Consider the following 18,536-nt stretch of genomic DNA (forward strand, 5'->3'; position numbering starts at 1 on the left):
AGCACATAAGCAAAAATCTTGAAGAGCTGTGTATTAACATGGAGCCCAAGGTGCCTTAACTTGGCTGGAAACCACAATTTTTAGTATTGTGAATCCAGCATAGCTACATTTAATCCAAGAATCAGCCTATGCTTCCAGTTAAAGCATGCATACCACCTCACTAAATACCCCTTCCCAACGTGCAGGTTTGGAGCTCTTCATTTTCTCATTCTTCCTGTGTTATCCTTTTCCTAGGCAGAGGCTGAGGCCCTGAAGGCCAGAGCTTCCTGCATCTACATACAGAACCAGTCAGGACACTCCATATAGAGACTGACATATATCCTTCCCCACTCAGAAATGGATTTGCAGCAGATCAGTCTTGATCTCTAGTTCAGTTTTAGATTACGCTCAAGTTACGGCAGCCAGAGTTCAATCCTATGAATGTAAGCTAAACACAAAGAGAAAGCCATTTATCCTTTTCAGTTCACCCTTACGGCACGTTTATCCAGAGTTTTATAATCAACTTCCAGTTTTAAATTATTTTCTTAGCACTTCACAGAACCTGCATGTCACTCCCTCCCGAAGAGGATGGCATTGCACAGAATCTTGTCTAAGTTAGTCCAAGTTTCCATATGTGACCAGAAGTCTTACTTGTTAGAACACACCCCTTTTCCAACTATTCCCCACATTCCCACTCCTCCCACCCCTCCCCAGCAATGGGCAATTACTTCACAAGAAATGTAAAATAGGATATGGGTGTACACAAAACCTACCCTTCACTAATACTGAACAGAAAAGCCTATTTTCCAATTACAGGACATTTTTCTCTAAATTTAGGTCAGCACTGGTGCAGTCTGCACTGTGTATGATTACCACGAGGATAATACCAATAAGTACATATATTTTCTCAAACTGATTTAAAAGCCTATGAAGTTAAATCGGGGAAAAGTTTAATATTGCTACTTCAGAGCACTAGAACACACAAAGTGAATCCAATAAAGATCCTTGTATTGATTCAATATTAAGTATTAATCGCATGACCATCATAGCACCTCTTTACATTATCACACAATCACCAGAATTATCAACTGCTTTTAAAACTAAAAAGGGTACAGTCCAATATTTATAACTTGCACACTGTTACTATACAGAAACTAGGTGCATGGTACAGTGCTGCAAAAATGGAAGCCTGCAGTTTTGACAAAGATGCCAAGTCATGTTGTAGACAATTTCAGTCAAACTGGCAATACTGTTTAAGCAAATACTCAAAGCAGGAAATAAAGGACAAAAAAAAGCATTCTATAGCCAAATAAACATCTGAAATTTCCTTTCCCTTTAATAATACAAGTAAGGTCACTTTTAGCCTTGGAACAGATACATGTTCGCCTATGATGATCTTGCTAACTACTACACAATATCTGATGTCCTCTGCTAAGAATATAGTTTAAGAAAGCCGCAGTTACAAGAGGCATCTAATGTAATATCTAAAATTTCCTTTATGGCATTTATTGAATTCGTCTTAAACAGTGAATATGGAAAGATGGCCTCATGTTTCCTTTTCAATAGTACTCTGAGGATCAAGTGGCTTTCAAGCAGCATGGTGGGTTTGAAATTTTTGCAGTTTAGATCATTCTGTTGCGTTTATGAGTTGGTGAGTCTGTAATGACATCGCCACACTGGGCTGAGGTACGCTTTCTAGTTCCACCATTGTCCAAGTGGAGTGCCATTTCTTCTGATATGAAAGTGTTCAAATCAACATCATGGAGTCCATTTCTCCTTCGACTAGCATTGGAGCCACTGCTCACGTGAGTAGGCGAGCCTGGGGTACTTGAGCGAACACTTATACTAGCCATTGCACCACTAAGACCTGGGGAAAGAGAGAAACACCATTAAAGTCACACAGCAAAGAAAGAGCATTTCCCACCTGTGGCAGAAAGGATGACGCTTATCCGACTTCTACTTAAAGGCACTTCATCCTACTGTTTGTACCACGTTTTTATTTCAAGTCCAGACCAGGCCTTCTCAGCTTTTAGTCCATGTAAGAATCTAAGGACTGGCAGAACTGCTTTTTATGACGTTAGAAGTGAGCTTACACACCAGGGTGTAGCAGCACACTCTGGCAAACACCAGCTCCATAAGCATGACATGCTATTCAAAGCATGTACATACTCAAGAGCAGACTATTTCAATACGAAGGCTTCACACCAGACCAAGAGTTACACAGTCTTACCAAGGAATTTCCAGGCTGAATTGGCTTGGTCTTGTTTCAACACCACCACCCTGCTCCCTTTAACTCCCTCAGCCACTGCAGTTCTCAAAAAAATTTGCTATGACAGATCTGATCCAAAACACTGTCATGGGTACCCTGCAAGTACTTCCGTTTGTGTTCAGATTATTAGTGTTTAATTAAAACTGAAGTTCATTTCTTGGAGAAACAAAGCCATAAAAGGAATACCATGAACTTCATACTAACTTAAACTTCATCTTCAGTGATGTTACTATTATACTTTTTGCAAAAGTGGGACATTACAAAACATAAGTTTACTAAGGGTTGTTACATGCAAGCCTAACTACTTGTCAATTTGGAATTCAGGCTGTATTTGTAGATAAACAGGAGCTCAGAGATAAGACAAACATCTTTGCTATCATAACTCCTTCAATCTGAGTATTATTAGGAAAGTACAAAAACACCTACCGGCCCTAGAAATAAAACTACCAAAGCAAGAGTCATGCAGGAAGATAAAGAACAGCAGATCTATATCTGCTACTAGATCAGTCCCCAGAAACCTCAATTAAAAGCTAAACTCTAGAACCATCTGCAGCAATGGCAGGTTGATACACAAGTCAGGATGGAACAGACCAACCAATGTCACTCTACTGAAATGTCTACTAAATGGACATTTAAAGCTTAGAACTTGTAACAGCACAGGGAATACTTTTACACAGGTCAGGCATTATGCAACCAGCAGGAACAGCCACTAATCACTGCTGATTTCTTAGAGCTTTTGCTTACAGCTCTGCTTGGTGTTCAAACACAGCTCAGAAGCACGGCCTGAACTCTGACATGCACCCTGCAGATTTTATTAATATCAAAATCATCTTTCATTCACAGTGGCAGAAAGTATTTAAACAGCAGAAGCTGTTTTCGTGAAAAGGTAATTCAGAAACAAGCTTTGTGACAGTACTCTCTGGATTAAGGTCAAGCTCAAATTGAAAACAATTATGAAAAGTTTCTATACATCCACCAAAGAAAGCAAAGCAGCTACTTGATGGCATGGATGTATGAGCAAAAAGCCAATTCAGATACCATAACTTGGATAAACTACCAAGGTGCATTAATTTGGGCAGGTAACAAATCACTTCACAATTCAAAGAAAACAGTAGTTTAATTTCAACTGTCATGACATACATTAGAAAAAACATTTATTCATCCTGTACATTTAAACTGGAAAAAAATCTGACAGTGCACAGAAGGTGACATTATTTCAAATCCAAACTGATTGCAGAGATTCGCCCCACATCACTAGTCCAAACAAAATTACTTTGAACATGAAAGTTCACTGTTGTTACTTCCACTTAGAGAAAACTATTTACATCACTTTCAGTAGTTTATATCATACAACCCATAACCAAATGGCCAACATACTAAATCAGTTTTACCATGACATCTTTTCATTATGTTTAGTGCCCAAGTAAGAGAGAAGTTATTCCAAATAAACCCCAAAACTGACCTGTGATGTGGAAAGACATTTTTGGCATCACTCAAAAACTACGTTTTTAAGTGGAGCCTTTTCAAGTAACAAGCATTCTTTAAAATAGTAGATACAAAAGCCAGTTAAAAGATGCACCTTTAATATGCTGAAGCATATTCAAAATCAGACTGCCAAGGTTCACAAGCAATACCCAAAGCAGTCATTAACATCCTAATATTTAAGTAATAATGAATCACTGTACATTTAAATACACAAACAACCTTCAGGAGATAATTAGAAGTTAAAATCTTCAATCAAACTTAGTGTCAAAGGCAGGAGAGTAGTTTTGAATTAATTTCTACAAAGATAGGAATACAAGGATATTGCATCACAGCATGGACTTCGAGGTGCAGTTTAATGTTGCATCTCATACAGGTATTTAGTACCAGTAAGAGTAATTACTGAGTATGTAACAGACTGGGTGACAAGCTGGTATCAGTTACTGGCAGTTAACATATGACACACCAACCAGGACAGCAGAACTGCCAAATGAAACATTTAGACCACAGTTTAGGATTGGGTAATCGAGCCAATATGGAAAAGTCAAAGCATGCACTCAAATATCAGGATGCCATTTCAAGGAAGCAACATCTCTGAAGACAATCTGCAATGCTCAAAAGATCTACTTTTTGTCAACAGAGAAGACATCTGTCCACAGTTGCTTTTTTTCTCGGGAAGTTGTTGCAATGCAGAGAAAGTCTCAGAGAACCCATTTACTGTGAATTATTCTGAGTTTAAGCTTTCAGTGGACTCAGAGCTCTTCCCAAAGCATTTCACCATTTAAAGCAGTAAAGCAAACAGTAGCTGACACTAGGGAGTAGTAAGATGACATGACTGTCAGCAAACACCATTTCACAACCCAAATTTCTGTGATTAACAAGACCCAGTCACAGGCACATCAATTTTGTCTACACTAGAGGATGGAGATCCAAACAGCTGCTGAAGTGTCTTTACTTCTTTCCCAATCTCATGACCACCTCTGAAGCCTCCCACTCCTTTCTACCAGGGACATCTCCCTTATTACTAGAGGCCTTTAAGAAAGCACACATGGCTCTTACCCCCTTTTTAAATTTGAAGGACTGAAGTGGAGGGCATATCTGAAATGTTTTGCAGTACTTATTACATTCTCATTCCTGTCATAACTTTCAGTCATCAACAATATGACATTTCATAGCCAATTAATTTTACAAAATACTCATACCTGCAGCTATATTCTAAAGGCATTTATTATAGTTCTATTGAAAAGAGCCACAGTATAGCTAATTTATAACTAAGTACTCTCCAAAGCTATCAAGTGATTAGAATGCTTGGCTAAAAGTATGTTTCATGGAGTATGAAATACTTAAAACTGTCAACTCAGAATTAGCAAGTTTATCAACACTGGCCTTACAACCCGTAAATGCTGTTTCATCTGCACCATAACCATGTCCATAATGAGTGAGTTATTCAGGTCACTACCACAGCATAATATACTGAGTAACCACTGCTCAGTATAGTAATAGTATTGTTTTCCAGAAGTTTTAATCAGGAAGTATCAAAAGGAACATTCACGCTTAGATAAGTGTGACTAAAGCAGGAATTAGTTAATAACCCCAGATAAATACAAAATGGCATGCAGAGAGATCCTTGTCACTCCCCTATGTCATACCCACCCTTTCACAGTACTGCTCAAAGAGCAAGTTTTAGCAGCACATACCAATGCACAATTCCATCACAGCTATATATACACACAACCTTTAAATTACACTATGTCAAACCAATCTGAACTCTGCTCTCCCATCCCCTCTTCTACCAACTGCTGCTTCTATATTCTGCTAAGTGCTCATGTTTTAAACTACAGTTTAGTATTCTGAGAAGCAAATACGAAGGCCTGGTGGAAAAATCAGGCTTTTAAGGGGCCAAGCCACACACTTCTACATGCAAGTGTTCCCCCTGCCCAAAGAGAGTGAATCACATGGATGATATACATCAACATTAAAGCTGAGGAGAAAGAGAACTAACACTCCCTCGCTGAACTGTCACCCTAATTTTTTCCCTAAATTCACTCAAATTTTGGTTAAGTCTAATGCAGTTCAGCATTGCCTTTCCAAGCTTGCTTCTTCCCCCTCCTTACATCATAACATTTTCTCACATTATGGTGAGAGAATGGGCTGTGAACGTGGAGCACATCCCACGTTACGGGACCAAAGCATCACTTCAAAGATGAGCCTGCACAGCCACCAGTACCACAAGACTGGGTATGTTACAGCCAGGCACAAAGGCAGCTTTTGGGAGTCTTATGACTATTAGCTCAGATTGAAGTAATTCTGTCCTTTGAAACCCATCTCTTATAGAACTGGGTATGTCAATACACATCCAGGGAGCAGGTGAAGATACATCCCTGTCTTCACTGACTGCAGTGACAGTTCAGGGACTGCTAAAGTTAAAAACCCAACTCTATATTTACATCTTAAAACACCAAGCATCAGATGTGTAGTTCTTGAAGTTACTTGGCACTTCAGAGTAAAACATGTATCACCTTGAACTAACTACTCAGCTTTTCTTAAAGGCTTTAACTTCTTTTCAAGCATTCATAGTTCCAAGTTTCCAGCCACGTTTTATTTCAAAGATTGCCCATCAGCGCACTAATAATGGAAAGCTGATATTAAGGGCAAAGATTTTGTTTACCAGAATTTACTCTCTCAAGAGGTTTCTTAGTTCCAGAAACTCATTCTCAAGTACCCTGAAGTTACACTAAAGATTTCAGTGTAACAGCACTGGAGCTGAAAGAGAAGTGAGAACCTATACCCCTTTAACATTCTCCTAGTTTTTTATCATGATAATTTTGCTTTTAGCTACCATAAAAGGCTTGAAAGCAGAACAGTAGAGAAAAACAAGTTTCCTTGTAGTACAAAGATTACAAGGTAAGCAAGGTGATTGTGATAACCAGTATCACAAGATTAAATTCTGGGTTCAAAATCCCTAGCTTTTGTCAACAAAGTTGTTAACTACCTTGCAGAGCTATAATATGGGTCAGAGGTAACAGGGTTGGAGACAGAAGAGGCAAGGCTAAAAATCCAATTTTAACACATTTCAGATGCAGCATACAGTTTAAAGAGTGCACTGATACCTAAAGGATACTCTTCTCAAGTTTTAGTCTAGGGCATACACCTAGAATTGGGTTTGATGTTCCAGGAAATATTAAATTATTAAGTACTTTGTTACCACAGCTTCTGTCAAAGTTTTCAGATGTGCTTATGATGGATTTAGGAGTTACATGATCAAAAAAAGAGGGATTTTCCCCCATCAAAGAGGATGGTCAGAAAGTTATAATGCCATGGTCTTTAGATGTATATTTGTACCTATTTCTGAGAAGTCAATACACCAACTCTGCTTCCACAGTGCACCATTTGGTGCATAGATCATAGATCATTCATATCTACCCCTGCTTCACTAAAAGAGGGCTGAGGGCAGCAAAGTTTTAGCATTATTCTTCAAATCTAATTCAGCCCATTCACATCACCAATGAAGAAATACTCCATTCCCACCAGGAAGCCTACCAGCACAAAACAAAGCCTCACTCTTTCACATGCCAGTCAAAAACTCCCCTCAAAACCTTAGTCCTGAACACTTGCCTGGACTGCTACTCACCATCATCAGGTTCTCATGTTCCCTCACAATACCCAGAAGCAGCAAAGCACTTTTGAACAGCCTGACAAATAGGAAGATAAGCATAGCCCTACACACAGCTGAAGATCTTTCACAGGATTCAAAATCAAAACATAGTTTTGAGAAGCCCTACAATAAATGGGAAATGAGTTTGGGAGATGGTGTAATCACAACTTCCTTAATGTTAAAAAGAAAAGAGGGGGAGAAGCTGGAGGAATGCAGACATTGTAGGCAATAACCTAAAAACAGTTATGAGGCCAAACACAAGCCTAGTCACTAAAGGATTAGCACAAAAGCATTTGTGTCAAGGACCAGATTGTAACTGATATCAAGAGAACCTAATCCAGAAGGAGACTGACATGTAATCTTGTCAACCAGCTGATGAAGGGGAAGAGGGCATTTCTAGTCCCTGCAGTGCCAGTACAGAGCACAGAACTTCCTCATGACCCTGTATCAGGTTATGAAATATGGATGACTTTATACATCATGGCTCAGATTCCCATGCTACAGAGAGAAGTGACTTCCATAAATCACTTCTGTACAAAGCAGATGCTAGGAAACAGTACATGGACACAAAGAGAGCCATGTTACCAATGAAAATGCCTCTGAGTTTACTCTGCTTGAGCCCCCACTGTGCTGAAGTGAGTCTTGCTAAGCTTATTCTCAACTAAGAGTGAGCCTTTGTAGTTAGATCCAACTGCACACCTGATTCAACTAGTTTAGAAAACTTTTTTTTTAAAGAGGTTGCTTATCACAGTGAGAGCCAGCTTCTGCAGTTGTTCTCATGAAAACAACTTTACCTACTGAACGGGCAACAGTGGTGCACAGAGTTCTCTAGCCAGCTTCCAATATGCAAAGGAAAACCACCAAAACTGACATGACTGGGTGGAAGCATGCTTGATTTAAATGGCAACAGAGCAGCCAAAAATACCAGGATTAGGCTGCCACCTAGACACTAACAGTGTCTGGCTTATGTATCTTGAAAAACCACCACAGCATAGCAGAAGCAAAGACTGCACTTTCAGGAATCCACTGTAATTAACTTATTAATTCTACCCCCCACTGAGAATAGGGACACAGTAAAAATTTCATTAGGTTGCACTTCTAGATAGCTTGATATGGTCTATCTATGGTCTAGATAGCTTGATATGATCTGTACCTAAAGATATCTGCTACCCTTTTGAACTTTAAAAGGCATAAAACCCACAGGTGAACTGCCTCATTTCAGCTCGAGCAATTTAAAACACATTTGTCTATCACTTGCTAAGTAACAGTCCAGTTCAGAATAAGCTACTGAATATTCATATCTGGAAAGACAAGAGATACACCACCAACCTTGTTAGTGATGGCAAGGAAGGAAATTCCGTTTGACACTGGAAGACACTTAAATCTGAAAGTGAGCTAGAACAATGTTCTGAACAGGACTCACTTACTGCAACAATGTGCAAGTGAAATACCCTTTCCAGAGCACTTTAAGTAGAATGCTGAACCTTATTATCCAGGGCATAACAAAGGTACTAGAGTGAGCTAGAAGCAGAAGCCTCACACAAACTCCCTCCCTAAGCCCCCCAAAATTTGCTAGTAGTCAAATCTTAATATGTAACTCGTTACTACCACAGTATTACCATTTTCCAAGAATTCTGTTTACTTTAGCATTGGTATGAATGTCAAGTCTCTCCATGCTTCAAAAACACTACTGAGAGTTGATACTTAGCTGGTGAGTTCACAGCTGTGGAATATTACAGATCCAAACTTCATTTTTATTCAATACTTTTTCCTCGTTCCAAATATTTGGCTATGCCTAAAAACTCCCACAGAGAATGAAGGAGATACCTTCAGCTGGAACACCAGGTACGACACGTTATGATATGCCAAGAGCCAGACATGCTTTAAGAGCCCCCACCCAAATTTAACCAAGGAGTATTGAAAAAATGACTGTTACCATGCAGAGCTATGGCTTCACGGAAGGGTTGCAAATCAGTCTCTACAGATGAGCTAGTTTCTGTTGAAGTAGCTCGGTTAGGGGATACTACAGTCAGTCTTGGGGGAGCTCTAGAATTTCTTGGAGGAGGAACTTTTCCACATAGGAAGCTGATCAAGTCTTCTCTTCGAATAGTTCTTCTGCGTTTTTTAACCCAAGCTAACACATCCTTGTTCCGCCGCTGATAGCCAATCTGAATTCCTAAATCAAAGCTTCGCTGGTGGGCATCCACACTTTCTGCAAGAAGACAGAGAAAAGGTCTCTCAGTGTGTTACACACAGCAATACACAGCATGGCACATCCCTGGTGTGGCTTCCTGTCAGCCACTGGAAAGGAGGAGTACGGACACATTCGACAGGTCCCCATAGGGCAGTGCCGGGTCAGTAAATCAACTGGCACAGGAGTCACGTTAAACCTTAACAGAACATGAGGAGTCACAAAGTCAACAGCAACTCCAGCACCACTTTAATAGCATTTACTACATTTCAGGTCAACACTGCAGCACTGTTTATTAACATTAAAAACACACAGCTTGTCAGTCTGAGGAAGGTACTTAAACCAACAAACAGACTTAGATGCTCCTGAAGTGCATCAATACAGACAGGAAACCTCCATATAAAACAAGGCATAACTGCTTTTCTTCATTCTGATAGGGGAGGAATTGTCAGAAAACTCAAGACTTCTTCAGAGGTCTTCTAGTTTCAGCTGACCTTCAGTTGCAGAGGCAATTCATAGCCCATAGTTTTGAAACCGGTTAGAACACAAGTGTCCCCAATGTCTTTCAGTCAGGCAAACCATTTACAAAGGAAGGCTGAGAAAGTTTCCTTCCCCATTTAAGATCCCACTGCAATTTTGATATACAAAAAGCTTTAAACACACTATTTGCAGTAATAATTTGCAATTATTTGCAGTAATTCCTACTACAAAATGCAATTTCATTCTCTGTTGATTTAGTCACCTGTGCACATCAGCTATAACTGTGCCTCTAAAAGACTTAAATGTCATGTATTAAGTTGATTTCAAACTTCAGGAAGTGTATTTCTGGCTACTAGTTTGAGTAAGTTTCAGACCACAGTAACAGGTGGGACAAATCCTGTTTGCTACACAATTAGGCTCATTTTGTTTGTCATAGGTTTGTTATCAAGCTTTGCCAACAGCTATTTCAGTTTCATGAAAATTACTGTTATGGTGCTCTTGCTCCATTAAAAGGCATCAACATATCCACCCCAACTTTGTTTACTTGATTTCCACAGAATTTTTTAAAATATGGTACAGCTGATTAAAACAGCTTTTTATACTCTTGCTTTACTAATGAAGTCCAACATAAGAGCCATTTTCCCAGAACATTAAGGTGTTTCCTTAAGAACAGCTGTCCCAAGATATTGGTTTACAGGCAAATAGTGACATACACATCTAATCAAGCTTTCTCACACTCAAAAATCCAAAGAGAATCACTGTTAAATGCTATTTCTAGGGTTGTATTCTAAAGGCACCCCTGCATGGTCCATAAAAGACAGCACTGAAATCTATACTGTCAAAGAGCAGCGCTTCAAACCTAACACAACCTACCAAAACAGAAAAACATCTCAAACTGAGCAGAGTTAAATTGTGAGGCTTTTGGAATATAAGCTGTACAGGTACACATAAAGTACCCTTAACATGTTACTTCTTTTGCACTCTAAGAACATTTTGCCTATACTGCTTTGTAATCTGAAGGCTATATTTCCAAATGCTAATTCCTGAGGAAGCAATGGCAACATGACAGATTATTCCTCCTGCCATTTTATACTCCACAGCAGCTTAGACTCCAATACACTTGCAGTAAAAGCTACCCAAACACTTTGGAGCCAATTTAGATGCTGATAATATTCCTCTAATCACTTCCTGAAATACCAGGAGAGTCCTTCTGGGGCCAGGAGCCCGACTTTACGTCAATAACCTGCTTTCTTTGTGTATGAGAATGCTTTACAAAGTGCTAACTGTGAACTAGGTATGAGGTCAAACACAGTGACTGCTGATGTAGCCTAGAGAAATTTCAAGCATCATTACCCTGGGAGAGATTAGATTTCTATGGTAAAAGCTACAACTACTTTGTTTACAAAGTTAGCTGGCAAAGCGTCAAAGCGTCAAGTTGTGTAGTTTCTGAAACTACTGTGTCAAAACTAACATTTAGAAATCAGAGGTTTTAAAATAAAAATAAATTGTAGGCTCAGAAGTCTTATTGTAATATATACCTAAAACTTTCACCGTGGCCTTAAGTTCTAAATTCTACTTTACAAGCCATGCCTTCGCTTCTTTAGTGCAATCTGGAAAACAATCAAGTGTCTTTAATGTGACCTCTGTCACTAGAGGCAAGCATAAATTCATGACCTAAGACCATCAGTGTGGTCTGATATTAAACTTCTAAACTATTTTCAGAAAAAAAATGCTGACACTCGAGACATCATGGCATTCTCATTATGCACAATTCCTCAGGTTGCTCTTGATAAAAAGATGATGCCTCAAAAATCTGAACATTTATCGGATCAGAAAGCAGCTGACAAGGCAAGAGGCCATTTGTGGTGTTCAGTTCACCACCCCAAATACTTCTCCAGTGTTTGACAGAGTCCTCCAAAATACAAACATTACTGAGACTGTGAAAAATAGGAGATTTTTTTTTAAGACCTTCACTAGGGAAAGTAAATTCACATTAAGAGACTTGCCTGGTATGCCAGTGTTTAGCTGGTTCTACCATGATCTCACCAAATTTCTACCCACTTGCAAGTTAACTGAAAATTGAAATATGGCAGCTCTGAGGAACTGAGGTACTTCAGCACCTAAAGATCTGTTTCAGGTGCTGCTTTTTGAAGCATTACATTACACCTGACTAAAGACAGCTTCTACTTAAATTCTAGTTTCCCTGATCACCACATACATATACACATCCTTCAGTTAATCACATCATTGCCAAAAACCCCAGGGTTCATTTTGCCTAGAGCACAAGTAATCAAATGTTTTAAACCAGAAATAAACAGCCCAAGTCTTCACAGTAAAAATGCTGTAAGGGAGAGCAAGCTATTTGTAAAGACAGACTGTAATTATTCCAATTTATTAACACTACCTGCTGCTATTCCAGCACCATTCTCGAATGACTGGTGTCCCTGACCATGTTCTAGTGACCCACTCCCTCGGGCAGCACCTCCCCTGCTCTGTGAGGTGCTGCCCCTCTACAGGAGCTCACACACACACACAGCACTCAGAAGCACTTTCTGCAGGAGTCAAGTCCCTGGCAGTGAGGGTTATGCACCTACATTTCCTCCTTGCTCTGTCCCACATCCCTCAGAAACCTGATCACCCATCACAACCACGTTAAGTTCAACTGCTTAAAGCAAATCCAAAATGGGAAAACTGGAAGCAAATGAAGGAACACACAGGTAGAAGCACAGATAACGCTGCACAGATCAAGAAAAAAAAAAACGACTCACAAAAAAAAAAAATCAAACTACAAGCCAGAAAAACAACCATTTGGAACTTTAAAGCGTTTTTCTTTCTTGGAATGGAAGGCAGTAACAACAGGAATCACACTGTGCCAACTTCAGCCTTCACTGACATATATCATTTTGGTACAATCTTTTAAACAAACTAAAAACCACTGAATGATCCTTCCTGCAGACAAGAATTCCTGTGACAACCCAAGGAACTGCAGAGTTCAGAAACACACAGTAAAACAGCACAAAAAGCACAGCCACATGCAGACCACACTCGTATCAAAGTTCTGGCTAACACTGCTTTCTTAGAGCCACCCTGGACACAGTCATAATGACATTCTAGTGCTTAAAATAAACTGGGAGGCTTACTTAAGAAACCTCACTGCCACAAGAAGATAAAACTTTCCCGTCACATAACATCTATGCAGAATTTTACAAACACTAAACCCAACTTATGCTTCACCATAAAAGTACAGGCTTTCTACTGACATCTCAACATCTAATGCACCATGAAATACACAAAATGCAGGGAATTTAAGTACTGCTTAATAAGCCATTGCACGCTTCTCTTGAATTCACCAGTGACAGATACACATTAAAAACAACCTTTTTCAAGGGTCTCGAAGTAAAACAGGTTTTAAGTTCATTAGTCACTGACATGAAGCAACAGAAAAGATTCAGCTACCGTCAGCTAAAGTGGCCCAGGGAAAACTTGCAAGATTCAGGAAGCAGTCTCGGGTTAGATTTTATCAGGGTGAATAAGAGACATTAACAGGCCCTGCTTATGAGTAAGCCGGGGCAGGAGGCTCCGCGGGGAGAGCTGCCGGGGCAGCGGGGCGGGGGGGGCAGCCCCTTACCTTTGTAGAGGTTGGTGACCGCAGTGGCGGCGTTCTGGAAGGGGACCCAGAGGGAGAGCCCCGGCTGCTGGCACACCCGGTCTGCAGGGAGGGAAGGACACACGCTGTTTATTTTGGAGGACCAGCTCCGAACGGCCATGTTAGGTTTCGCCATTTTGTTCCACCTTCCGGAGGCAGCCCCGGATCGGGGCCGAGTGGCGCCGGGGCGGGCGGGGGCGGCTCGGCCGGGGCAGCGCCCGCGGTGCCCCCAGCGCGGAGGGGCCCGCCCGGGCCGCCCCCGCCCCGGCGCACAATGAGCTCAACGAGCCCCGCTCTTCGCCATTTTGTCGGAGTCTCTTCCCGGGGCTGGGCGTCGGGAGCCGCCGGCAGGGCCGGGCTTCCCGGCCTCCCACACCCTCCACACCCTCCCCGGGGCTGCGGGCTCGCCCCCGCCGCCCGCACCCCCCTGGACACCCCGCGGCCGCGCTCCGGCCCGATCCCCCGGCCCCGGCCCCGCTGCTGGGCCGGGCGGGCGCAGGAGTCGCCCCGGAGGCCGCGCCGGGCGCTGTCCGAGCCGCGGCCGCGGCTCCCCCTCCCTCTCGCCATTTTGTTTTCCCGGCCGCCTCCCGCCGCGGCCGCGGCCCGGCAGCGGCTCCGACCGTCGCCCCGGCCCCTTTGTGCGGCCGCGGGACCGGCCCCGACCCGGCGGCTCCGCGGCTGCTCCGCGACCTACCACCCAACCACTGCCTGGGCCCGGCACCGAACCCACCGCCCGCCCGGCCCCGCCGTGTCCCCTCCGCACCGGGCCCTCGGCAGCGCTCACCCTTGTAAAGCTGCGCCACGGCGGTGGCCGAGTTCTGGAAGAGGTGCCAGAGCTTCTGTTGCTTGTGCTCGGGCTGCGCCGCCGCCTCGTCCTGCAGCTCCGGCGCCAGCGCCTCCTCCTGCTCGGCCTCGGCCAAGCACTGCCGCTCCCACTTGCTGAACCAGTGCTCGGGCCCGTGCTCCTGGATCTCCGCCTCGCCCTCCTCCTTCTTGTCCTCCATCATCCGCCCGGCTCCGCGTCCCTGCGCCGCGCAGCACACGCCGTCCCAACCGCCGGCCGCGTTCGCTCCGTGCGCCGGGCCGGCCCTACCTCACCCCCATGCCGGGCCCACCCGCAGCTCTGCCGGCCCCAAACACTCCGAGCGCCGGCACCGCCCCGAGCGCACTGAGGCCGCGGCCGAGGCGCCTGGGAACGCGCTGCCGCCGCGCCCCGCCCCTGGCGCCCGATTGGCCGCGGTCACCCCGGCACCGCCGGTTCGAACGGCAGCGCCGGCGCTCATTGGTCCGTCTGCGCGTCCGTCAGGCGGGGCACCCTCGGTGGGCGGAGCTAACGCAGGTTTGGTTATGCCGTCACAGCCCCGTGCCGGGGGCGTCGGCGCGGCGCGCGTGCGCAGTGCGCCGCCTCGCGCCTGCCCGGCCCCGCCCCTGGCGTGAGGCGGCCCCGCCCGCCCCCCCTCCCCTCACGGTGGGGCCGCGGCCCCCGCTCGGGCAGAGGCGCTCCCGCCCCCGGGCTGCCCCTGCAACCGCCGCCCCGCAGCGGTACCGGGAGGTGGCAGCGGCCACTGCGGCATCGCCGAGGGGCAGAGCCCGCCCGGGAGGCGGTTCCCTTCCGAGCCCCGAGGGAAGATGGCGGCAGGGCAGGGCCCCAGGGCCGAGCCCTGTGGCACGGCCGGGCCCGGCGCCAGCGCCCGGCAGAGGCGGCTCTGAGGGGCTTGCATCGAGGGGTCGGACCCACGCCGTCACTTCTCTGTCTAGCACTTCTCTTGTCTATTTCACACGTTTTTTACCGTTTGTTGCGTTTGCGCTGTACCAGGCGCGATCCCAACAAACAGACGGAAGCCGCGGCTGCTTTGCGCACCTTTAAAGCGCTCGGTTACCTCGCGAGCTCTTCAAAGTGCTCCTGTGGAAACGCGCTTCACAACTGCTCGAGCCACACTTCCCATCAAGAGAAATACCTCCCCGAGCAAGGAATTGGTGTGGAAACACCCATCAGCAGCAAGCCCTGGATCCCCCTCTGCGTCCTCCACAAGGACTCTCGTCCCTCGGGTTTGCTCTGGTGCCAGGGCTGGGCACTCCTGCATCCACACCTGGGGTTGTATTCACTGTCCCCAGGCTGCCACTCCTGCCCGTGGGTCCCGATCAGCTGCCACGTCATTAAACTGGTATCAGACTGGTGTGCCCGTAGCACCCGGCGTTACAAACACGGACTTAATGGGCTGCCTCCTCCTCTGACGGGCTGTTTTATCCAGCCCGTGCTTGTTCCCATTTAAAACTTTCTTAAACGCAGAGGAATTCAAGCCTGAATCGTATATAGTGGGGGGAGAGATGGTATGAGGAAATAATTGGAACTCTTGGGTTTTTCCTTTTTATCTCTGAGGACAACTGAAACTAAAGCTGCAGCTATTGTATTTCCTAAACCACTGAGACTAACTACAAGGGACTTCCTGCCTGTGGGTTATGCCATGGAATTCCATCTGAGTAGGAGGGATAGGAGCATCCATAGCTCTGTGCATGTCTTTTTAAACTGAAGTGGTGTTGGCTTTTAATATGTATATCTTATATATATGTATATATGTAACACTACTGCACATACAAAGAGGCATGGGTATTCTCTTCCTTTCTAGGTAAGGCTCTGTCTAATCCTTATTTAGGATTATGAACCTCAGTAAAATTGGTTTTATAAGTCATCCATTGATCAGCAGGCCAGTAAGTACCTATTGTGGTGCAACATGGGTGGGTTTTTTTCCCCGTGCAACTGTTTTAAGGAAACCAAAAACAGAAGAGGAAATCTTCTCTATTGACTTCTAATAAACTACTTACAAGTTGCAAATGTTCATTCCTTATGTTCTTAAGTTGTTTAAATATTGAAAGGCATCAAATGGGAATGTGTGATGGGATTGTGTTCAAGTATTTTTCCAATAAATCAGGTATTCTAAATTCATCTGTCTCATAAAAAAAGCAGGAATTCCTGTCAGCTTCCATGGGCTTTGCATAGGCTCCCTGTAAGATCTGAGATCAGAAGTGAGTGCATGGAGGAGACATGGCTATCCTGGAGTTTGTGTACCACACATCTGTTTTTCTGAATGTTTCTAAAGAGTTGCATAATGTTGGCAATACAATGTAGTGTAAATCATGATTTGTCGGGCACACAGTCCTGAAATTTGGCTATGACTGGTGCCCAGTCAGTGCAAATCAAGCAGGGGGTTGTAATGCATCACTGGGCAATCCTGGGTGAAAGCTCAGCACCCAAATTTCCTGGTTTAATTTACAGAAACCTGGCTACACACAGGTCTCAGGAGAATCTACAGCTGATAAAAACAGGAGATTTTGAAGGTTATTTTCCTTTCAACACACGTTGCACCAGGCTTGGTGCAATTCCAACAACCTTGGAATTGTTGTATCAATTGTTTTTACAGTTTTCTGAAGTAGCCATTGGCGATTTCTGGCATAATTATGGAGAAGGGCTTAGCACAGCTGAGAACACTGGGATACTGAATTTTCAAGTTACAAAACTTAGATCGTTTTTTGGTAGAATAGGTTAAAGAACTTTAACTTGGTCTACAGAGTTCTTTATGCCACATGAAGATATAAAGGGTGTTAGAGAAAGGAGCCAAGCATTTTCAGGGGCTAGGATAATAATGGACCAAGTGAGTCCTGCATGTAGAGGAGTAGAATTAAATGGAGAACGAGAACAATATTGATTGACTTCTCGAGGTAAATTGTAGAGGAGGCAGCAAAGGAGAGAAGAAAACAGAACAAAAGCGCCTTAACACACCCAAACACTTCTCCCTGATGCCTCCTGAGGAGCTCAGTGCCTGCACCCTCTGAGCAACACTGAAGCAATAAAGAACTTCTCCTCCCTACAAATGAAGAACGAGTTTCGTGCTTTCTGCCCAGCCATGGGTGGTACAAACACAGTTGTGCTGGTGTTGGTTGGTGGTAAGTGATTTGTTGGCTAAAGACTGGGAGGTCGCTGACATGTACATGGCAAACGTGATGTCTGAGTAATCCCGGTGTTTTGCCTCCTAATTTCCCCCATGGGAACGCTGTAGTGATGAAAGCAGTGTGGCATCCCAACTGAAGTCTCAGGGGAGATAATTACTAGAGCATGATGAGCATATGCTAATTGTAGAAGGCTCTGAGGGTTTGTTTTATTCCCTGATGCAGACTCTTACTGGGAGTTGAATTTAATGATAAATAAAGGAAAACATTTTTTTAAATATGAAAATGTGGAGTGGGGAAAGAGAAAAGTTTATTCATAATACAATCTATTCAAAATGAACACCAACATTTTAAATTATTTGCTTGTGTAGATGGCTCAATGCAGACATGGGAATCTTTTCACAGTGCTGTGGCCAAACGTGAATACTTGTGTAAGAGAACGTTCATGGTATTTTAAGAGGAGGAACTGAAGGAAGCAGGTATTCATTTCACCAAAGGGAAAAAAACAGGTCTGAGTGACAATATTTTCATTTCTCTTCACCATTTTGTCCTCTGGGATCAGACTGTCGGTATGTTGTCCTCCAAAAAACAGGTCAGCAGGGAAGGAGATTACTCAGCTGCAAATTGTAATGTTTCTCAGGCAAAATTTTTCATCCCAAGTAGGTGTGAAATAATGTGGCTGAGCGAGCAAGCAGCAGGTATCTCTGAGGAGTCTGGTTCACAGAGAACAGCAGTGCACTGACTGTTTTATATCACATAATCAAGACAGTTTAACCTGTCAGATGTGCTTTTATATCTGTTGGCTTGTTACTGCTGTGCCCCACTGGAAAGTGTGAAGGGAGAGCACCCTGAGTGGAAACACTTGATCAGTCTGAAACAGAAACTGATT

The 18,536-nt window shown here is 43.8% G+C and overlaps 1 protein-coding gene across 1 annotated transcript; it reads right to left on the reverse strand.

Annotated features, from left to right (window-relative positions):
- Positions 1-860: 860 nt before the first annotated feature.
- CUNH16orf72 (chromosome unknown C16orf72 homolog) lies at positions 861-14,939 on the reverse strand. The gene is made up of 4 exons (XM_027742307.2): positions 14,487-14,939; positions 13,685-13,765; positions 9,322-9,597; positions 861-1,846 (listed from the first exon to the last, which is right to left on the reverse strand). Exons 1-4 carry the CDS (start codon positions 14,707-14,709, stop codon positions 1,602-1,604), a joined length of 825 nt encoding a protein of 274 aa, XP_027598108.1. The 5' UTR covers positions 14,710-14,939; the 3' UTR covers positions 861-1,601.
- Between the last annotated feature and the right edge of the window lie 3,597 nt (positions 14,940-18,536).

Source organism: Pipra filicauda, unplaced genomic scaffold (genome assembly GCF_003945595.2).
Source record: "Pipra filicauda isolate LSUMZ 115617 unplaced genomic scaffold, ASM394559v2 scaffold290_size937220_pilon, whole genome shotgun sequence".
In the NCBI taxonomy this organism is placed as follows: Eukaryota; Metazoa; Chordata; class Aves; order Passeriformes; family Pipridae; genus Pipra; species Pipra filicauda.